We start from the raw sequence: 22,558 nt of genomic DNA on the forward strand, positions 1-22,558 counted from the left end.
TGCTGACGTCACTGATGGCGTCACTTTCCGGTAGCCGCGGTGGTGACGTCACCACTGCTCGAGAGACCCCCCCGAGTCCTCCCGCCCGCTTGGGGGCGCTGTGGCGGGGACAGGGGGCGGAAGTGACGCGACGGGCGCCGTGGTAACGGCGGGGCGAGCGGCGGCGGCGGCGGGATGAACGCGCCTCCGGCCTTCGAGTCCTTCCTGCTCTTCGAGGGGGAGAAGAAGTGAGCGGCGGGACGGGGGGGCGGCTTTCGGGCGGGGTCAGACCCCCGGTTGGGCCGCGGGGGCCTGGTGGGGGGGGGGGGGGGGAGGCCCGGGCTCCCCGTACGGGGAGCCCGGGCCTCCCCCCCCCCCCCCCCCCCAGGCCCCCGCGGCCCAACCGGGCTGTACCGAGGGGCTCCCCGAGGTAACGAGCTGTCCGTATCCTCTCAGGATCGCCATCAACAAGGACACGAAGGTGCCCAACGCCTGCCTGTTCACCATCAACAAGGAGGACCACACGCTGGGGAACATCATCAAGTCGTGAGTTAATGGCGGGAGGGGGGGGGAATTTCGCACATTCACAATGCCCAGTTTGAGAATATGAGGGGAAAGCCCATCAGAAACATGGCTTTGTGATTAATTATTTAAAATATAAAAAGCCAGCAAGTCGAGGGAGGGGATTCTGCCCCTCTGCTCTGGTGAGACCCCACTTGCAGCACTGCGTCCAGCTCTGGAGCCCCCAACATCAGAAGGACGTGGAGCTGTTGGAGAGGGTCCAGAGGAGGCCACCAAGATGATAGGAGGCTGGAGCAGCTCTGCTGTGAGGCCAGGCTGAGAGAGCTGGGGCTGTTCAGCCTGGAGAAGCGAAGGCTCTGGGGAGACTTTAGAGTGGCCTTTCAGTGCCTAAAGGGGGCTACAGGAAAGACGGGGAGAGACTCTTCAGCAGGGCCTGTTGTGACAGGATGAGGGGTAACGGTTTTAAAATAGAAGGAGGTAGATTCAGACTGGACATATGGAAGAAATGTTTTACACTGAGGGTGGTGGAACACTGTCCCAGGTTGCCCAGAGAGGTGGTGGATGCCCCATCCCTGGAAACATTCCAGGCCAGGTTGGACGGGGCTCTGAGCAACCTGATCCGGTTGGAGATGTCCCTGCTCCTGGCAGGGGGTTGGAGTGGGTGGGCTTTAAAGGTCCTTTCCAATCCAAACCATGCCACGACTTGTCCTGTGTGGTTGTTACTTTTCCACTCCTAGGCAGTTGCTGAAAGACCCCCAGGTGTTATTTGCAGGGTACAAGGTCCCGCACCCTCTGGAACACAAAATAATCATCCGGGTCCAGACCACCCCCGATTACAGCCCCCAGGAAGCTTTCACCAATGCCATCACAGATCTGATCAGTGAACTCTCCCTCCTGGAGGAAAGGTTCAGGGTAAGTTTGTTTCTTTTTTTTTCTTTCAAGTATTTGAGCTTCTTGCAGTTAGGAATTAAACAAAGAGGGAGGTATTGTATCTTACAGCTGCTATTTTATGTCAATAAACTCGTCAAAGCCGTGTAGCATCGTGTTACTCGGCTCCTGTCAGGGCACGGTGGACTCTGGCTGTTCTTACGGGTTATTCGCCTGCCCAGCAAGGGTTCGGGGGGGTGCTCTCTAGTTTCTTAAATTTTCTGTTATTTCAAGTGTTTGTTTTTTTTTTTCTTTTATTCTCCTGCCGAAACCCTCAGCCAGTTGTGTTTTGGCGTGGTGTTGTGTTTGTTTGGTTTTTTTTTAACTGCTTCTCATTGCTCAGCTGTGCAACTGTATTTATTTAGCCCCTGATTTTGTTGAGAATTAATCTGCCTGAGGGGTTATTCAGACAAGAGCTGGGGGACTGTCAACAGGATGCTGTCTGTGAAGCGTCCTTTGATGTGCTGGTGAAGGTGACAGTGCACCACTTTGGTTAATATGCTTTCATTTTAATTTAAGTATTATTTTTCTGGATGGTGTAGAGACCTCCACTGATGGCTTGTGGTTCTTCAAACTGCTCTCTCCTCCAGCTCAGTCTCAGTTCTTATCTTAGGGCATGCATTTGTGTTTGTGTTTCGCAGGTTGCTATTAAAGACAAACAAGAAGGAATCGAGTAACATCACCCCGTCCAGAGCAGATTGTACTTCTGAGGCAGACTGGTGTCTCTGTTGGCCGAATGCTATATTTAAACCTCTGTTCATGGCAAATATTTTTCCCCTTGTCTCACTTATGTTTAATTTTTGTTAGCAGCAGCAATATTTTGAGGGTTTTTTTTAATACCAGACAAGCAGTTTGCCAAGAGGATAAACGTCTTGTTTGACTTGATGGATAAGTCATTAAAATGATTTCTATTTTTCTAATTTGAGCCTGAAGGCAAATATTTGTACTGGGCTGTTGGCGAGTTTATGGTGAGTGTACTTGCAGAACGAGAAGCTGCTGAGGGAGAATGGTAGATGGACTCTCTGCTTTTCCTTTTCAAAAAGCCTAGGCACTGCCAACCGAACTGGGATTTTGTTTTATTAAGTGTCGTTTCTATAAAACAAATGCACAAATTGTGAAAACTTACAGTAAAATAAACTGGATGTTTACAATGACTTGATGAGTTTAACAAATTCTTACCTCTTTTTTAAATTTTTTTTCTTGCACGTAATAGCTGGTCTAGAAAACTGCATGGTTACATGGGTAACAGTCACTAATACTGCACTATTTCAAAGCACGGGAATGAAACTCTCTTACAAGGAACTATGACTTCTTCCAAATTGCTGTTATGTTCACACTAGTGAGAACAACAAGGTAAGTAAAAGTAGGGTCTGACACCACATTGTTTATTAGGACTTCACTCAGCTGCTCGCCGTTCACGCGAAGCTCTGGCCACTTGAGAATCTACGAGGAGAACAGAGTTTGAGTAGGAAAGGAATGAGGGGACTGTCTGTCAAAGTGGGATGCTATTAATTACTGCGAGGCCTGGTTTGATGATTGGATCGGTGTGGAATCTGCTTCCCAGTCCAGCTGGGGAAGCTGCATAAAAAGTTATTTCACTTTCTGAGGGAGGTGGCACAGCTTTATGACGCTCCTCCTAAAGGAGCAGGTTTTTATGCAGAGGGCCTTGATCAGAAAGGAAAAAGTGAAAGCACCTGGACCTGACTGTCAGCTTGGTAATATGCTTGCACAAACCTCATGGAACATGAGGTCACCCCAGACCTGTGTATAGTGGTGGCTCAAGCCCCTGCTCTGGAGTGAGATGCAAGGGAACAGCACTTGTCCAAAAGAGGACTATCCCTGGAGGCCAGGGAAAAAAAAACAAGGAAAGAAAACAAAACAAAACAAAACCAAAAAGGTGGCGTGAGCATACAGAAGCGGCAAGCCCATCAGCGAAATGGTGTCTGTTTGCTTCTACTATCAGGCTCTCCAGTTTAACCACCAATTTTTTAGGGAGGGCCCTTCTGCTAGGAAAAGTGGCCAAGCTGCAGAGCCTGGGAGCAAACAGACTTCCTTTACAGCTCTCAATTCCTGTCATAGTTGTGTTTGTGGGAGATCTGAAATTTGGCCTTCGTCACACTCTGGAGACTGTTTAAGTGCTCGTTTGCTCTACCCAACATGCACGAGGCATGTTCTGTTGCAAAGCTGGTCGGGACAGCTTCACGGGGGAGAGAGGGAGGCCCAGCTCAGCCCCAAAGGGTAAATGAGTCCTACCTGGGTGGGAGGGATCTTCTTGTCTGAGCGTTTGCCCTTTGCAGAGCTCCATGCTGTGGTGTAGCTTGAGAGGTTGTACATCCACACGCTTCCGTTCTCATCACCACAGAACACGTAGTCTTTTGCTGTAAGACCAAAGGAGGACACTGGAAAACGAGCGTGGACCTGAGGGACCATTCTGCTAGAAGGCAGAGCTCAAGACAGTGCTGTAGGAGCACGGGAGCTGCGGTGCAGGAAGTTGAGGGTCTTGTTGCTCACAGAGGGGAGACTAGATGCGCATCCCCAACACAGACTGAAATCCAGGCCCCTGCCGCTAACCAGGGGCTCCTCCGAGGGCGAACGGGGAGGCACGCACAACTGCTCAAAGCAAACCTCGGCCCGCGCGCCCGTCTCTGCTACGGCAACCAGTGCAACCTCGCTGCTTGCCCCGAGGAAGGGAGCTGCCTACCTGGGCAAGTGCTGAGCGTCAGGTAGGACATGTCTGTCGTGGACCATTCGAGCTCAGCTAGAACCACCACAGATATTGTTCGCTGGCATCCTTTCCCCTTTGCATCAAAAGACCGACTCCAGCTCCATACGCATATGCATCCTGGTTTAGAGCTCTTGGAAACTAGGGAAGAAAGACGGGAGAGGCTGGTCAGCGGCTGAGCAGTGAAATGCCTCAAGAGAAAGGTTGGTCTCTCATGAAGGTGGTTCCCCCAGAAGATGGCTTTTAAGAACCTGATAGCAGCAGCAACCCTTTCCACCTCCTTTACCTTATTTCAGGATAACTGGAAGCTGCAGAAGGATGCTTACGTTCCTGAACCGTAGAACAAGCATAAGCTATTCAAAAAGAACCAACCCATGCTTTAAGCGCTTTGCTAGATGTGGGAACCCTCCGTTCCCCTGCAAAAAAATAAACACCGCTGCCACCAGCCCTGGAGCAGAAAGGGGCTCTCCTCCCTTCCACTTCAGCGCTGCTCAGCCAAGCTTGCTTTTGGGGATGGGTCCATCTGATTTCCCATCCTGCTCAGACATGGGTTTGCACCTCTAGCCCACATTTTAGGGAAGTATAAGTGACTCTGGGAGACAATTCCGTTCTACGTAGCACTCCCCCCCCCCCCCCCCAAAAAAATCTAAAGAACGGGTCACACCCCCTTCAGTCCCTCTGCTCATCATGCTGCCTTCAGCACCCCATGCTGAGGTGCCTGTGTTTCTGGATTGGGCTACTGTGTTTGTACTCACCAACAATATCATCATTCACAAAAGCCAAACCGTCAACCCTGTGAGCTGTTGTCATGCCTCCATCCTCATCAGGAAACTGGAATATGGCTTCAAAAGGCCTGGAGTTGGGGGGAAGGGTGAAATTAGGGCAGCACAGTGGAAAGGCACTCAGGTACAGAAGAAGGAAATTTGAGTGAGTCTCTTGCCAATTTGGACTTAGGCTTTTAGCCACGGGAGAAGCCCGTTTGCTGAAGAGACTGCTGTTTTACTTCATCTGGTTGGTAGGCATCAGGATCAGTACATGCTAGCAGGGCATGACTTCACTTGCTGCTTTGTCATTTTTTTCTGTGCTCCCACGGAGTGCCAGTTTCCTGGGTAACCTCACGTACCAGAAGCAGGGTAGGCCTTGCTGTGAGACTGGAACTCCAGCCAAGAATTTACGCTCCCTTACACTACTTCAAGACGATACACCCTGAAGTTTCAGGGTATTGTATTACACTCGTGTCAGCCTTCCTTCAAAGCTGCCTGCAACAGTTGGAGACTGGAGCATCAGTACAAGCTCAGAGCGGCTCCTTCAGAATTATGCTTGCATTTTTTCCTTGCCATTATAGGACAGGGAATATGTTTTAAGTTTGGTAGGACATGCTGCTTTTCTTGCTCAGCCCTCCTTGGTTAGAAATAAAGCCTTTGCTAGCACAACTTCTTCTTGTTCTGGAAAGCAAATATATGCCTCCAGCGTTTGGTTCTCACCTGCTTTTTTGTTCCTTATCCAGTTTTATATTCCAGGCAAAGCAGCCGCCTTCACAGCCTGCCAGCAGGTACTGATCTGGGCAGGTGGGGACCAGGGCAATCCGTAAGGGAATGGAGAGCGCTTCCAGCACCAGCAGCTGGCTAAAAAAAAATTTAAAAAAAGAGAGAGAGAGAGAACAAGCAGTTAAGTGGTGCTGCAAAGTGATAGTTATAGGCTTCTGGACTGGCCATATCTTTTTTTTTTTTTTTAACCTTTACCTTGCTTTGAAATTGTAGTCACAGTCTGGAATCCCAATATCCCAGAGTGCAATTCGCTTGTCATAGGATGCAGCTGTGGGACACAGAAGAGAAGCAGGTAGTGACACCGCTGCTCATCTGGCTCTTCTCGTGCTAGCTGGCAGTTCTACCTGTGTCACAGGCTGTAACACTCTAAGCCTGTGGCATCAGAGAGCTCATTAAAGCACAGCAGCAGTCACCGAGGCTCCTGGCTCAACAGCACTTCACAGACATTGTCAAACGTGCACGGTCAGAAATTTGCATTCTTATACTGTGCTCTATGAGGAGTAGATAAAAGAAAGTTCGTTTCCTGGTGTCCATTACTAAGTTGTGGCTTCACAAGGTCATTAATTAGTGCCCCTTTGAGTTCCTGTGTCTGGTCACGGCTTCTAGTGGAATCTAAAATAGGAGCTCTACTCTCAGGCAGAAACCACTGTATTCCACATCTCCATACTGTGTTCACAGCCACAGCAGCTCCCACTGGTAAAACGTGACAGGCAACGTCTTTGTCACCCAGCTGACAGGCTCATAGCAGAACCAACCCTAACAGATAATGCGGAGTAACCTGGATCCTCATCAGATGGCAGCCCTCAGAGTAAACCGGTGAGTGTCCAGTCCCCAAACAGGCCTGCAAAGACTCACTTTATTACTATAAATTTATCTTATTATATGGATGTGCTATCAACCTGCTTATCCCTCTAGGCTTCTGCTTTTTGCACTCTTGATCTTCTTGAAAAGTATCCACTACAGATACCCGTGTTCTAAAAAAAAAAAATTCCACTTTTAATGGTTCATGTAGCACTCTAACCACTCCAGGATGCGGGTAACTGTAGGCAAGAGAAACAATGTGCTGTGGGGTGCGGTCCCAATGGCTCTGTAACAGCTTACTTTACAGGCCTGACAATGCAGCTGCAATTTGTAACGTGATGGTTCACTTCCTACCAGCCCTAAGCCTCAGCCTCTGTGGGCCCTACTGTGCAAAGCTTTCTTCTACCTCCGGACCTGAGTGAAAATTTCTGACGAGGTATGGAACTCAAAATGTTCATTTATTGAAAAGCAATTATGTGCCTAGTTGTGCTTGTTGGAAAAAATGAAATCCAACAGCCCATTATACGCTGCATTGCCCCTGTTGCCATGCTTGAAGAGAGCCCTGCCAGCTGACCGCTCGCTGCCTGGCCCCCAGCAGGCTGCTCTGGCTGTCATTCTTCTTACTCATCCCTGCGGAACGGATCCACTACCGGGCTTGTTTGTGGCTAATGCCTGTGTGACAGCCACCCTGAGAACTACCGAGAGAGAAACAGGAGCTGCTGCACCTCAGCTAAAGAATCAGGCTCTGCGGCTGAAACAGTTTGTACTTTCTCTAGATTAGTGGCATATGAGACCAGAAATACTCTCTCCGTAGTGCCTGTCCATGCTTTTTGTAAAGTATTCACCTACCAGCACCTGCCTGCACTGGGGACAATTCCTCTTGTTAAGGAAGCCCAGCCTTTTCTACATTAGGTACTAAAGCTAAAGAGATTCTGAACCAGAGACTTACTGAAGAGGTGAGTTTCTTGAGTTGGGCTAAAGCAGACAGTAGCAATGGGCTTTTTATGAGCCTTTATCTCTCCGTAGCAGAAGTCAGCCGCCACGTGAATCAGTTTGACGATGCCTCTCCTCCCAGCAGCCGCCAAGATATTGTGAGATTTTTTCCGACAGTCACTGATCACCATCGTGAGGGTTGTCCATGCAACACTGAAAAACTCCTAGGACAGAAAGAAACCAGGAATAGCGTGAAAGAGAACAGTCAGCAGGATGGCTGTTAGCTCAGAGATAAGACAACTATCACAAGAGCTATTCAGGTGAACTGACACAACTATTCAAGCTAGAGCATCGAATCTCAGAAAAACACAAACTACCAAAACTAGATATTTATTCCTCTATGCCACCAAGCAGTCTCAGCAGCCTGGATATATGTATGCATGCCTGAAGAGAGGCAGATTAATCTTTTAAACTAATAAAAAAATAAACCCAAACCAGACTAAAAGGATAAGCAAGAAATATTTACTATCTATCCTCATCCTTTTAAGACCTGTCCACGCTAATGCTTGAAACCCTTTCACTGTATATGATGTATACATGTATGTAATTATGGCAGATTATGGTATTTCCATTCAATGCTTACTCTTCCCACTTGTAACCTACCTCTGTAGCCACTTTATACTTTTTCAGCACCGTCCCTGTCTCACAATCAATCAGACAGATGGATTCCCCTCCACATGTTGCAACAGTTCGGGAGGAGCTCACAATGGGATCTGAAAGATGAAAAGGATAGGTGAGAAGTTGCCAGGTTCACAGACAACACATGAAGACTGCAGCTTATCACTGCCTGGTGCTCTCCCAGTCTCCTGTTTTCAAAGTCAAAGAAGTAGGTAAGCAAGTCTCTTCCTGACAATGGAGACTACAGCTTGAAGGAGCAGGGGTCTAACGCATGGAGTCCGCTGGGATTCCAGAGCCAGATGGTTCTGGGAATCCTGCAAACCTCTTTAAGAGCTCACCTTTCCTGGCTCCACAGTCTAGCAATGGCTCGAAGACACAGGACCAGAGCTGCGTTTTAAAATCCTCGCGGCTGTTGCCTTTACTGTGACACTGAAGAAAATGCAATGGCTCTGCACTGACATCCTCCTACAATAAACCATCCACATTTAGAAAATTCATTCCCCTGACAGCGGTTTGCCTGTGACTGCCTTGACAGAACCCTCTACTGAACACAGCAATCTGAGTTAAACTGAAGTATTTTTCAGCCCTTCTGTGCTACAGACAACAGGAGAGACTGAGGTGCCATCAAGACTCCTAAACCAGCAGGCAACTGTTTAGAAAAGATGTGCCCAGCAGAACCCAGCAGTGAACCCCATTTCCTGCTGCAGAGAAACGTGAAAAACCCTTTAGATTCCCCCTGGTCTGAGCTGAGGGGGAAACACCTTTCCCCACGCAGCCATCAGTTTGACCTGAGAGCAAGTCATGCCAGTCCCATTTCTAAGAACAGGCTTTCAGTGCACCACCTCAGAGCGCTGGTCCGTCCATCCCCTGCAGGGGATTCACTGTCTCCAGGGGGGGGCCTTCCCTGATGCCTCTGAGAGATTTAAAACAACAACAGAAAAAAAAACAAAACAAAAACCGTAACTCACAATATATCTGGCCAATTATGAGCTCCAAGCTGTGTAGAGCTCTGATGAAATCTGAATGCGGCTCCTCCCACTAAACCAAGAGGCCGAAAGCCAGCCCCAAGGGGGCTGATGAACATACCTTGCCCTTGGAATTCTTCACTGGGGTCAAGCTAACAACCCCGTTGTCCTGCTCCTGGCTTTTCTGTTCCCCTGTCAGCTGTCTGGATCTTCTGTTGCTTTGCTCCTTGAGAAGCTGCTCTCCATTCTTTTGTGTCCCTTCAGCTTCCTGCTCAGGCTCAGGGGTTGCCTCTTTGGCTGGCTGGTTTGATGTTCTTGGTTTATCAGGAGCTGGATCATCCTGCACATGACTTGACTTTCTGGGATTAACTACAGCCTCCTCTTCCTCGGTGTTTGCCTGGGTCTTGGACCTCTTGTTTCCAGAGCCTGTTTTTGAATGATTTCTTTTCCTCTTGCTCGGCGTTACTGTGACCTATAAGGCATGTTGTCAGTTTCCGCAGAAGGTTTCTAGCTTCCCCGAGACGTGCAGATGATTTGTACGTCAGAGATATTAATTATTCAAATGCAAGTACCCTCCCACGGTTACAGACTGGGTTCCAAGAATCAGATAGCCCAGAGCTGCAGAGTTCCTAGACGCAGAAGCTAATGAAAATCACACAGCCAGCCTCACCTTCATCTCCCTTCCCTTGTCCCAGTTACCTGCGATTTACACACGATGTGGAAAAACAAATCTGGCCCATGGACCGAGGGGATTCAGTCTGCAGCCGTTTCAATGAAGGCAAGCACCATCACAGTCTGGCCATGCATCAGCCCAGTTCTCTCACTAAAAATATCCCTGCCTCAAAGGAGTCAGTAGGACTACACCCATGAAATCTTTTGGGTCTCCTGTGGGAATGGAAGCCCCCTCCTCTTGGAGAGCAACTCAACCTCCACATTGCTGGGAAAGCTTCAGGCTGGCCATAAAGAACAAGCCTCAGCTGCTGAACACAGGCTGGAGCCCAAGACTGCCCCTACGGTTACCAGAGGGTCATAAACGTAAACTGACAAGTGCTATTGAATTCAAAAGAAATAAAAAGGACATTGTTAATGTAACTGGAAAATACACCTACCTGACCCACCTCCTCTGCAGCTTCCCTGGGGCTTTCTGTGCTTTCTTCCTCATTCTCATCCATCTTTTCTTCTGGTTCAGGGTCTGTGTTTAACTCCAGACCCAGCGAGTACGCAAGAAACTCTTCTGCAATCATTTTCACCTTAGAAGCAAATATGTGGATATGTTAAAAAAAAAAAAAAAAAAAAAGACAAAACACAATAGCAGTTCACTCTAATATGTAATAACAAGAGCCACTTTGCTGAGTATTTAATATCCCCTTCTCCAGTTCTATGTGAATTTCACAAGTGATGGAGGAGTCGTCAGCTGACAGCCTAGCAGGCCAAGTCTTCTGCTGACCTTACATGACCCTGAACTTCATTTTGTCCTAGGCATCCATGGTACACCTCTGCCAAAACAACAGCACAGCAATGAAACAAGACACAGGAGAGATGGAAGCCTCAATAGTATGTATGCACATACAACTAAAACATGTTACAAACTAAATGGTATCTTTCTCCACTGGGAGCAACTACAGTGCTGTCATTTTCTCCTTTCACACAGCTTCCAGCAAGACTGAAGGTTGCCATTAGAGTTACTTGCAAATAATTAAGTACTAAGGACACTGCAGTCTTGTCAATTAGTACAAGTATCATTATTGCTTATAAATTGAAAAAAGTGTTTAATGACAGTCATTGCCTCTTGGTGCGCAGTTACAGCGCTCCTGTAACTGCTTAAGAAAGCAGTGAAGGAAAACAGAAAAAGTAAGAAAGAGCAAGCCCCCTGAACCCAAATCCATGGAGCATTTTAATAAAATCTGTTCAGGATCAGGCTGCAGAGTCCTCGCCTGAAGAACTGAAGTCTAAGTGAACTGTAACCTACCCGCCAGCGGGTGAATTCGCTGAGTGAGCTGGGTCCATACACTACATTGGTTTGTACTGACTTCAGGAACTTTTTCCTGATGGACTTCACTTGCTCAGCTGTATATTTCTCAGGAAGTTGGTCACGGAAGAATTTTTCCCAGTGAGCAGTAACCTAGGCAGAAAGGCTGAGATCATGCAACAGAACACTACAGAAAACCAGAGCAGAAAAGCACAAGAGTACTTGTGAAAGCGTTTAAGAAGTTGCCAACACTGAGGCTCTGCTAGCTACGTGATGGCACTGCTTCTATTTATTTTATCAGTGTTTAAACCACGACTTCAGCTATCAGGAAACCCAGTTCCTCTGAACCAAGCTTAAATGAGTGTGGCTAAGCAGATGCAGCCAACATGGACCCAGAGCAGCACCTGACTTCATGCCTCTGGATCCACAGCAAATGGTCTTAAGGAGTCTTACACTGTGCCCTACTAACAGGGAGTACCTGACAGGTAACTAATTTATTGTAACTGGCACAAGGCAATGGGGATGTTGTGAGTTTTCCTGTAGTTTAAGCATGTGCGTGGGCAGGACTGCTGCACGTCATCCTCATTTATAAAGATACTTTGACTCCAAAAGGCTTCCGAACTACGGGCACTATCGTGCAGATGCTCACCTATCAATCAGCAGTTTCCCATTGGAGGGTTTCTGGTGGGCAGTAACACACCCATGAGCATTTGGACCCAACAGACATTTTACATTTGGACACAGTGGTAAGAACTGGGCAGCCAGGTACAAGGCAATGCAATGAGGGAAAGGTATCTGGGGCACAGATACCAGCACAAAATTAACAGCACGGGGGAGCATTTGGTGTCTCATTGAGCAGCCAACCGTGCCCAGCTGCCTGGCAGATAAGAGGCTGAGCAGCCCTCAACAAAACACTTTGAGGTACAAGGTAGCACAGAGACGACAGCACAATAAGCCATCCCAGTCTTCAGTATTTGATCTCCAGCACTGCTACACAGAAGGAATGAATGAGATCAACTAACTAAAATACAAATGGTAGGAGCAGTGCTGCATAAAAACCCCACCCTTTTTCATAACAGAACAAGAATTTTGCTCAAGATCACGACATGCTTTGTAGGAAGAATCTGTCAGGAGCTAAACTACTGTGTACTTTGAAAGTACAGTTCCAAATGTGCACAGCTGAAGAAGAAAGAAGAAATCCTTGTTCCTGCTGTATACTGGAAAAAGCAAGGTTATCCTAAGCTTGGTTTTGTGTTCCCCATTCCTGGAGCCAGGTCAGTAACATAAATTAGATGAGGAGGTGTATGGAGCTGTTACGTCTGCACCAGGTTTCTCTCATTTTTGACTGACGATTGGAGTGACCTGGAAAACCAGGGGGTCAGACACAGACCTTGTCAGCCCTGCTCCTGTGATTTAAACTGAACGCAGAAGTTGGCAACACAGAATAGGCAGAGCAAATGCAAGCAGTGACCAGAGAAAGCAGCAGTGAGACATTTATTAGGTCACCCACACCGTGGGCTGTGCTCAGATCGTACCAGAACTATCGTTAACCATTTCATGCTTGTTTGGAACTCTGCCATTAAACTCAGCACAGGATTTAGTCACTTCTCAGGTGTCGAGAGATTAAGAAAATATCACACATATTACCTTGCTGGTGAGCTTACGACTATTGACACGCCTCACATGATTAGCCAGTTTGGTTATATCCTTGCCATTGAGTAGCCGAAGATTTTGCAAAAGAAACATTACTTTATAGTCATCGTTGAGCTAGAAAGAGAAGACATTAGAGTCACAACAATTGTACCCATGGTACTTGCTTATAGCTTTAGTTCTTTACTAAAATACAACCAAGGAGGAGAGGAATGTATTTACTCAGGAAAAACCATTTCAAAAAAAATCTTTTCAGCACATCCGCCTCAAATACCACCTTTTAGTTGTAAATTAACGTTCTCCTAGGGGTTGGGATCTTTAAACTGCAGACAAAAGGCCCGCCTCACACTTTCGCAGTACTGACATCCGACACAAGGTGGTGGCGGTGTAACTGGGCTCATCTGCTCCAGCTTGAGTGCAACGCAGGGCGTTCTGTTCACATCCTTTAACTCCGAGTGAGCATCTAATGCAGAGGAAGGCCTGCCCTGCCTACAGTAAACGAATACCAGCAGGGCTTCTTCGGATCAGGTGTGTTTTAGGTCAGACCAGTTCCCCAATCCAGTTTACCATACAGCCACACACATACTTCTGCCAGCATGCAACAGCAAACAAGGTGACGGCAGTTTGGGTGATGGCAGTTTAAAAAAAATGTAAAATTAGTTTTGGATGTTTAAACTGAGAGCCTCAGCTCTCTGTAGAGTGAGCAAAGCCTCTAGGGACAAGTCAGAAAACCTGAATCAGACTAATCATCATGTTTAACTCCTCATCAGAGGACCAAGGCTGCTCTTCCAGAGCACAAGGGACACTAAAACTAACGTGTAAGAAGGACATTCCTACACAAGCAGGAGGATAAGATAGCCCACCTGATAAGCTACCCAAGATAGGACTCTGGCCTGGAGAATCAGGAGTTCAAGATACTCAGATTTTAACATCTGAGTGGTTTTGGGCAAGTCACTTCTGCAGATTGGGAAATAGTGGCACAAACTGGTGAAGGGACGCAAAAAGACTGGCTGCTTTCTCAGCTGCCCTAACGCTTGCTGCCTAAGAACAATATATAAGAACCAGGGATAACTGCTGTTTGTGTCCCCCTCTATTTAACACTTAGCTTGTAAGGACGGGAGGTAACTCACTGTCAAGTACACATTGTTCTCGTAGGTTAGCTCCTCGAGCAGAGGGAACTGTTTCAGAGCAGTTACATCTTCCAGTTTGTTATTGTTGCAGTTTAGGACACGCAGATCAGGCAGGCTCAGACTGTTGGGAAATTTGTCCAGTAAATTATCAGAGAGATCTAGTTTCTGCAGATGCCTCAGACGGGAAAACAAACGCGGGTCTAAGTCTCCAGTCTTCAGTTGCAGCTTGGACAGGCTGAAAACAAAAGAGAACATAAACTATCTGCAGTTCATCGGAAAAACAAGGGCTGACTTTCACAGGACACAAACTCTCACCTGATGGCACCTCTCAGCCTAGCACAACCCACTGGGTAAATCTGACCAAACCTGCTTTTTTGTTGTCGGCAGCATTCCGGACTGCAGGCAGATATCCATGGAAAAGATGCTGTGTCTGAGCTAACAGACACCATCAGAGACTCAAGTCTACCAAAGTATTTGCAGTACAATTAACCTGCAATCCAGATAAACCTCCTACGGGTTCCCCAAACGGACTTTCTGAATTATAACCTATATAAATCACGGTAGGAAGCTGCATGGAAAAAGCCACACTCTAGAAATTCACTACTTCAAACATCTCAACATCACTTTGTTACCCAGGTTACTGCAGCCTGTACTCTTCAAATAAACTTTTGAGCTTCTCTCTAAAAACTATTATTTTAGCTCAAGACAAACCACAAGAAATAACTTTAAAGAGTACGTATGAAACCCAAAACTCTTACATCAGCAACAAAAACAACAAAGGTGCCAGCCAGAAACTGGCTAGCTGAGTCACTTGGATTGACCAGTTCTGGAATAGTGAATTTCCACTGTATTAAATTAAACACTGTAAAAAATGTGTACTGGAAAGACACATATTTTCAATGACCTCCGTTAAGGATCTGAGCAACAAAATTGTTTTTAGCGGTTTCTAAGCGTGTCAGAGTTTATTGTCTTGCTCTGCAATGTCTGAGGTACTAACATAACTGGACTTAGAGGAGATGGAAAGTGATGGAGTGAGAGGAAAAGGGAGGGGAAATAATACTAAAAATATTTTTAAACCCTCTAAAATCCAGGCCAGAAGAGATTCTCTTATTCACATTAAGCAACTGCTAGCAAAGACAGAAGTGTTTTGGGGGCAGGGAGTGTATCTTAGGGTCAGGAAATCAGGATTCATCCTGAAGCAGTTTTACAGAAAGAAGGTGGCAACATAGGTGGTAACTGCTAATAACCTATCTAGTGAATGCAGTTCCACCAGCGCTCGCTGATCCTACATCCAGAATGCCATCTCCTGTTCTGTGCTTTGTAACGGTCTCTCTTTTTGCAGTTTAAATGCTTAGGGGAAGAAAGACAAAAAAAAAAGAGGATCACCCAGGCTGAATACAGCTGGAATTTTCCACAGGCCTGTCTGCACTTACTTCAGCGTCTCGATCTTTCGGAGCCTCGTAGATCTTGGAACTGCTCTTTCCAAAAGAAGTTCTGTAGTAATTTTTGACATTTTTAATCTCCACCCTTCTGCTGGAATCACTGGTCAGCTGTAGGATCTTTTCTCGCAACCTTCCTAGCAAAACAAACAGGAATAAGAGGAAGTTCTTTCAACTGACTCCAAAAGGGGAAAAAAACAGTTATGAGGTTAGCTACTGCTTTTGCTGCCGTGTTTGAAGTCGCCTTTTTTACATGGTTGAAATTAAAATACCAGAGATGGTTATTATGCTGGGCACAGCCTCCCAACATGCTGACCCAACCCATCTCCAAAACAACAGCGATACCTCCCTTGGCTACTAAAGCGACAGACTTGCTGTAGATGAAAGCTGTCCGCGGGGTGACGGCACTCGGGACTAGGACAGTCTCGCAGTCGCCTGTTTGTACCTCTCCTGAGCAACAGGGCTCTGCTCCAAGAACTCCAACATGCTTTCAAATAAACAGCAACAGTAAGAATAAATACACCTGTTGTGAATGCCTTCCTCCCAAGGAAATGACACAGCGCGCTCACCAGCCTGGCCAGATGGATAGACTCTTGGCTGACAACTTCTAAATTCCCTAAAATTTTCGAAAACTGAATTAATGTAAATAACCACCAATCAATAACATTGTTTTCTCACCACCAAAAAAAAAAAAATCAACAGCATTCTGTATGTTACTGGTAATTAACAGATGTTTTCACGCATCGTTGTAGTACACGATAGTGTACTACGCGATAGTACACGCCTGCATACAGATACACAGATATTTAGAACAACAACACTGACAGGGCCAAAGTAGCTTCACGAAATCACTGGTTCATGGCTTACCACTCTTTCTGACACAGAGTCCAAGAAAGGGAAATAAAAAAGAGCTCCAAGGCCAGGCTCACTACTGTCTTTCTGTGTTAGGCTCACCGCTGCCTAAATGCCACTCCAGCAATGGCGAGGAACTGGCAAGCCGCTAAGCTGTCCTTAGGCTGGACTCCAGCACCACAACGTGCCTACAGCACCTGGACCGCCAGGTCTGATGAGCAACCGGGCACTGCTTTGTTAACACCTGTCAGTAAGGACAATCCTTCATGTGTGGAACAGTTTACGCAAGCGTAAAGAGCATTGAGCCTTAAAACCAGTTTGAACAGCAACTGTTGAGGATTTGATCCCTCAAGTGACAGAGCTGCCACTGAAAGCCAAACCACAGGGTCAGGCCCTTACCTGCCGACCTAATAAACCTCCCTGAGCTCTAGCATCTGCAAGAAAAATTTGATACCAACCACCGTGGATGTTCCCGTCACCCTCTTTTTGAGCGCACCGACCCTCCAGACACAGCCGTGTCACCCATCTCACCACGGGAGCCACAGGGAAGGCCACGACACAACGTGGCCCCATCACCCCACCATGGCGGGCGACGCTGCAGGAGGCACATCCAGGTAACACCCCGCGGCCTGCCGAACCCCGTCACCGCCACCCACCCTCCTCCTGCCCCGCAGCCGCGCCTCTCGGGGCCGCCAGTCCTACGGCTCAGGCCAGACGCGGGCAGCAGAGATTAAACCGAGCTTAGCTCTGGCACCAGCTGGACCACCGCCTCGCCTAAACCAAGGACAGCCCGGCGCGCCTGGCGCTGCCCAACCCCACCACCGCCATGCCGGGGATGGCCATGCTGCCGGCCTCTCAGCCCACCCAGGCGAGGTCTCCCGGGTGCGAGGTGGCCCCGGCGGCCCCTCAGACGGCGGCAACCCACCCTGGGGTGGTCCCCGGGCCCGCGGGGAACCGGCTGGTTGGGCGCAGGCCGCGGCCCGGCCCGCGGGCAGGGACGGCGGCGCTGGCTTAGCGCCCAGGTGTGGCTGCGGGCCGCGGCGGCCGCCTCACGCTGCCCGCGCCTGCACCGAGGCCGCGGTGAGAGCCGGCCGCGGCCTGAGGCGCCCCCGCAGGGGTGTGCGCTGAGCGCGGGACTACAACTCCCAGCAGCCCCCGCGGCGCGGCCGGGCCCCGCTCCGCTGCTCGGCGCCGCGGGGGCTGCTGGGAGAGAGAGTCCGCGTCCTTCCCCTCGCCACCACCCTCGCGGCCTGCGCCGAGCCCGTCTGCCCCACCACCGCCCCGGCCCCGGCCCCCCGCGCCTCCCCCGCTCCCCTCACCTGGAAGCGGGCCGGGCCGCGACGGCGGGAGGGGAGGAGGAAGAGGAGACGGGGAGGAAGGGGGAAGGGGAGGGGGAGGGGAAGGGCCGTATGCTGAGCGCAGCCGGCGGGGATGGAGGCGGCGGGCAGCGGCGAAGGGCCGGGCTGCGGCTGCAAGGGGATCCGCTCCTGCCTGCTCTGCGAGGGGCCCGCGCAGGCCGCTCCGCCCCCGCAGGTACCGGGGAGGGGGCGGCGGGGCGGGGCTGGCGGCGGGGCGGGGCCGGCGGCAGTTTAGGGGGGCGGGGGGCGCCTGCCACGTTCCCCTCAGGGCGGGCCTGGCTATTGGGGGGGGGCGGCCGCGGCCGAGCTGCGGAAGAGCCGGGAGGTGACTGAGGGGGGGCTTGGGAGGGGATGTGGGGACGCCCCCCCCCCCACGCTGGGAGAGGGCCCCGGCTCCCCAGGGCCCACAGAGGGGCTGGGCCCCGAGCGGGAACCCAGGCTGGGGACAACGCAGGGCCCCCCAGGGCTGTCCCGGGGGTGTCTGTGAAAAGAGCCCATGTGGCTTTGCCTGGATAACGTTAGGGAGGCACCCGGCAGCCTCAAAAGCCAAGACACACCTTACCCGAGTTTCATGCATTTAGAAAAAAAGACAGGTTTGCTACAGCTTAGCCTTTTGACCTTGGTGATTTTTATCAACTTTCCTCATTCAACATTTATTGATATGACAAACTGTATCTCTACAGCCAGCCTGGGGAATAGCGACCATTAATCTCCTTATACATTTGGCACCGAGGATCATCTCTTCTTACCCGTCTTTGCAGGATAAAGACATTACTAGGAAAGAAAAGAGGCTTCGAGCAAGCAGCACAGTAATGCTGGAGCTGTGAAAAAAAAAAAAAAAAAGCAGGGAAGAGTAGTACCCTGAAAGCAGCTGTAAAATTTCTCATGTCTACAAAAATCCTGTACAGACAGTTTTCATGCTGCAATGTCAAGGTCGCAGGGGTAAATCATGGAAGTACCTGATTGTGATAAGTTTCTCCCCACTGCTGTTTTCTTCTCCATTGTTATTTCCACAGGGAGAAGATAATTTCACTTACTGCCCAGCAACAGGCCTAGCTAAAGGAAATGAGCACTCGGAATTTGCTGGCTGGGCATTTCCATTTCCAGGGGTGTTTCTGACAGAGGAGTTCATTAGCGAAGATGAAGAATCCGAGATCGTTCAACTGATGGATCGAGACGACTGGAAACCATCCCAATCTGGCCGAAAGAAACAGGTTTGACTTCAGAAGCACATTTGTTCTTAGCTCTCTGGAAAAAGGAAAGCTGTTTGCAGTCAACACACAGAACATGTTTCGTTAAATGTTTTCCTTTGGAAGCTTTTCCTGAAATCAATTGCAAGAATCACTTGTAATTAAAGTCAACTCCTTGCAAAAATATATGATAGTTGTAACGAATCGTACTTGATGGTGCGTGTTGAGGCATTAAAGTTCACACAACCTCCAAGTGACAGAGGTGGGTGTTTTGTTTTTAATTTACAGGTGAGAAATCTAATTCCAGCAAGATTAGTGGAGCTTCACTGAGTCCTTTTGCAACCTGGTGACCAGGTCACTGGAAGAGATGAGAGCTCAAAAGTCTTGACCATGAGCCCTGTAGGGATCACAGCCTCTCCGAAGAGACTTGTCCTAGATTTTTCCTTAACACCTTTCCTTTTCCCCTCTCTTTTTTTCCAACAGGACTATGGACCCAAAGTGAACTTCAAGAAACAAAGGCTGAAAGCTGGCAGCTTTACTGGTTTGCCAAGTTTTAGTAAAAAGATTGTGGCACAAATGGAGGCCTGCTCTGTACTGGACGGTTTCTTACCTGTTGAACAGTGTAACCTGGACTACATGCCAGAAAGAGGTTCTGCCATCGACCCACATTTTGATGACTGGTGGCTTTGGGGAGAGCGTCTGGTTAGCTTAAACTTGCTCTCAAAAACTGTGCTATCCATGTCTTGTGACTCAGAGGAGAGTATCCAATTGTTTCCCACTTTCAGTAAAGAAAATGGGGAATTAAGTCCCCCTGGATCTCTTACACAGACGTCAGCGTGCAAAAATTCAGGCGAAGAGGGAACCAACTGCATTTCATCCCCGAGGCTTGTTCCAAGTAAAAAGGTGGCTGTTGCCATTCACTTACCCCAAAGGTCTCTGGTGGTGCTGTACGGTGACGCACGGTACAAGTGGAAACACGCCATTTACCGCAAGCATATAGAGCATCGCCGAATCTGTGTCACGTTCAGGGAGCTGTCTGCTGAGTTCAGTGCTGGAGGAAGGCACGAGGAACTGGGTAAAGAACTGCTAGAAATAGCTCTTTCATTTCAAGGAAGACCAGTGTGATCAGCAAGAGGAAGCCGGAATTGCATTTTGCTAGGAAATTTGAAAATAAAGTACAGAATTCGTACAGCTCTGTGTATTTCTGAAGTGTGTGTAAGGAACCAGGTGTGTACAGAGATAAGCTCAATCAAATGAAAATTTAACAAACAGAAATAAGAGAGGGCAAGGAAGGGGTGGGCTGTTTGTTTCCTCAAGGACTCTCCTGGGCAATGGGAGCTTTTAAGCAGAAGTCAGAAATTAGCTGTTGTATTCATTGTAACAAAAATGCAACAAGCAAATAGCCAGTTTTTAAAGGCTTAAATGAAACAAAAAGAAACTTAGAATCATTAAATTGAGCAGAGTATCAAACTGCCCTTGGCACAGATTCAGCCCAAGCCCTGCAGCAGATTTTAACCTTTGCTGGCCCGTGCTTGGTTCTGTCACACTGCTTTTAGCATCGCACTGTGCCGCAGGGACACAACTCTCTTCTCACCCGCTTCAGATAGGTCCTTTAGAGATCAGCTCTCTGGGGGAGGAGGGTAAGCAAGCGTCTCTCCACAGATAGTAGAATACACTAAGAACTGATTAAAGTAATTATCCCGTGCTGAAGATTTATTCTCTAACAGTGAGGATTAATCATAAATACCGTGTGTGACCTGTATCTTCTGGGACCAAAGAGCAGCATTCGCTGAGGGCCATTGCCGACTCTTCCACAGAGACATCTTGGACAGTGTTCAGACCAAAGACTTGCACAGACTGTGTTATTTTCTGATCATTTGTCATCTCTGAACCCCGCTGTCAGCTCGCAGTAGCAAGAGTCTGATTTTGGGAATCAGCTGGGCAACAGACTGCAACACTGGCGGCTATCATTTTTTTTTCTTGGCACCTCCAGCAGTCAGGTCTGAATCATGCCTTGTACCTAAGATTCAAGTAGTCATTTGTAGCAGAAGCTGATCTGAGACCATCTGTCTGCTCTGAACAAACTTCTGTGCTCTTGAAAATGAAGTTGTGCCATGAAAGATGTGTGATCCTTTAATAAACACAGATGTGTCATCAAAACCATTCAACACAGTCGCACCCACAGCAATAAAATGACACTTTACAATGCTGCCTGGTTTTGGACGGTAAGGAAAGGGGGGACACACTTATTATATGGGATCCCAGCGTCCCTGCAGAGGTGTATCCTGCCCTAGAAGTACTTCCCTGGCACAATGCAGAGGTTTTACTGTACTGGCAATGCACTGCGGGGCGCGAGCTCTTCACCCCACAAAACAGTTACTAGACATCAGCCGGGTGAATCAGGATATTTTAAATCAGTTTAAGATACAACCACACTCTGTGGCTGCAGTGAACCAGTTTCAGTTTAGCACAGTAATAAAACAGTTGTGGACATCTAATTCCACATCTATGTGGATAACTCCAACAGGGACTTGCAAGCAGGGCTCGTGTGGGCAGCCCTAAACCCCAAACCTCCCCAGCTGGCGTCACCTGCATGCTCCAGCAGCGGTTTCAGCAGTCACAACATGCCCTCTCTGACGGAAACCCGTCACCACAAACACAGCCAGCCAACATGCAACGGGCCGGCCACGCTTGCTCACAGCGAGCTTTTATCCCAGGAAATTTCTTGTAGGGAACCATTTCTCCAGCTCACTCCCAAAAGCAGGGCCTGGTGCTCTCAAAAGTGCTGTTCCTAACCTTCTTCTGGCAGACTGGTGCAATTAGCACCATGCCACTGGTGTCTACAGGTTCAACAGCCGTAGAGAGCGTGATGTTGCCAGGCCAGCACCCAGAGCAGAAGACCTGTGGCCAAGCAGGGGGACACTGCTGGCAGCTTGCTGGAGCTCAGCACAAAGCCACGCTAATGGGAGGAAAGGCAGGGCAGCTTTCACAGATGAAGAAAGCCTTGAGCCCAAAATAGAATGACAGAATGGTTTGGGGTGGCAGGGACCATTAAAGCCCATCCAGTCCAACCCCCTGCAAGGAGCAGGGACATCTCCAACCAGATCAGGTTGCTCAGAGCCCCGTCCAACCTGGCCTGGAATGTTTCCAGGGATGGGGCATCCACCACCTCGCTGGGCAACCTGGGACAGTGCTCCACCACCCTCAGTGTAAAAAATTTCTTCCTTATATGAAAAGTTTTTCCTCATATCCTAGTCCTTTCAGTACTGAGCCTCTCCAGAATCTGCTCTTTGCTCAGCAAACCGCAGCAATCTACTATTTCCATTAATGTTTGGCCCTTATTTCCAGTGCTCCCTTTTAGATTTCTATTGTGCTCTCAGCCTGTTAAAATACTTGGGTTGCGCATACCTGCTGTTTCATTCTCTCCACAGTGAAAGCAGATGATGGCTTCCGATGAATCAGAGTGCCGCAATAACAAGATAAACAATATTAGTTCATTTTGTGCTCTGCATTTGTTAGCTGATTTTTTCTGCCTCAATCAGGGAAGCTGCTCTTCTTGCCAGAAAATTCCAACTCTTCCTAGTTGATATCTTGAATTTAAAAAATGCAAATAATTATATTTGGAGCCAAAATTTGAGGGCTTTGTCTAGATGTTTTTGAAGTCCAAAACTTAATCACTACACAGTCATTGCTATGTCTGTCTTCTGACATTTTTCACCCGTTAAACAGTCTCCTGGGCATCGTCTTAGATCAAAATGCAATTACACACCCATCGGTTCTGTAATACTTTCTAAAACTTTACATACCTTCTCTTCTAAAAAGCCAGAATTAGAACATTAACAATTGGTTTGGATTATCAAATAGCATAAAAATGTAAGAAAAGCATATAGAGGTTT

General features: G+C 48.3%; 3 protein-coding genes across 5 annotated transcripts; 2 read left to right on the top strand and 1 right to left on the bottom strand.

The window, feature by feature from the left end:
- Positions 1-116: 116 nt before the first annotated feature.
- On the top strand, positions 117-2,582 carry POLR2J (RNA polymerase II subunit J). The gene is made up of 4 exons (XM_086762796.1): positions 117-227; positions 436-525; positions 1,239-1,413; positions 2,070-2,582. Exons 1-4 carry the CDS (start codon positions 175-177, stop codon positions 2,103-2,105), a joined length of 354 nt encoding a protein of 117 aa, XP_086618922.1. The 5' UTR covers positions 117-174; the 3' UTR covers positions 2,106-2,582.
- LRWD1 (leucine rich repeats and WD repeat domain containing 1) lies at positions 2,489-17,572 on the bottom strand. Of its 2 annotated transcripts, none has more exons than XM_086762791.1 (16): positions 17,434-17,572; positions 15,257-15,399; positions 13,824-14,058; positions 12,691-12,810; positions 11,044-11,196; positions 10,184-10,324; positions 9,196-9,546; positions 8,448-8,574; positions 8,095-8,204; positions 7,448-7,655; positions 5,893-5,965; positions 5,635-5,775; positions 4,906-5,003; positions 4,130-4,291; positions 3,682-3,806; positions 2,489-2,871 (listed from the first exon to the last, which is right to left on the bottom strand). In XM_086762791.1, the coding sequence occupies exons 2-16, from the start codon at positions 15,334-15,336 to the stop codon at positions 2,731-2,733; spliced, it is 2,265 nt and encodes a 754-aa protein (XP_086618917.1). In that variant the 5' UTR covers positions 15,337-15,399; positions 17,434-17,572; the 3' UTR covers positions 2,489-2,730. The 2 variants fall into 2 exon arrangements, with proteins under 2 accessions (XP_086618917.1, XP_086618918.1); XM_086762792.1 differs by lacking the exon at positions 17,434-17,572 and adding an exon at positions 16,979-17,161.
- ALKBH4 (alkB homolog 4, lysine demethylase) lies at positions 17,481-19,851 on the top strand. 2 transcript variants are annotated; one of them, XM_086762794.1, is made up of 3 exons: positions 17,481-17,647; positions 18,489-18,686; positions 19,146-19,851. In XM_086762794.1, exons 1-3 carry the CDS (start codon positions 17,546-17,548, stop codon positions 19,785-19,787), a joined length of 942 nt encoding a protein of 313 aa, XP_086618920.1. In that variant the 5' UTR covers positions 17,481-17,545; the 3' UTR covers positions 19,788-19,851. The 2 variants fall into 2 exon arrangements, with proteins under 2 accessions (XP_086618920.1, XP_086618921.1); XM_086762795.1 differs by having other exon boundaries at positions 17,548-17,647; positions 18,156-18,686.
- The last annotated feature ends 2,707 nt before the right edge of the window (positions 19,852-22,558 follow it).

The sequence above is a fragment of the Chlamydotis macqueenii genome, chromosome 19, assembly GCF_036417535.1.
Source record: "Chlamydotis macqueenii isolate bChlMac1 chromosome 19, bChlMac1.mat, whole genome shotgun sequence".
Taxonomy (NCBI): Eukaryota; Metazoa; Chordata; class Aves; order Otidiformes; family Otididae; genus Chlamydotis; species Chlamydotis macqueenii.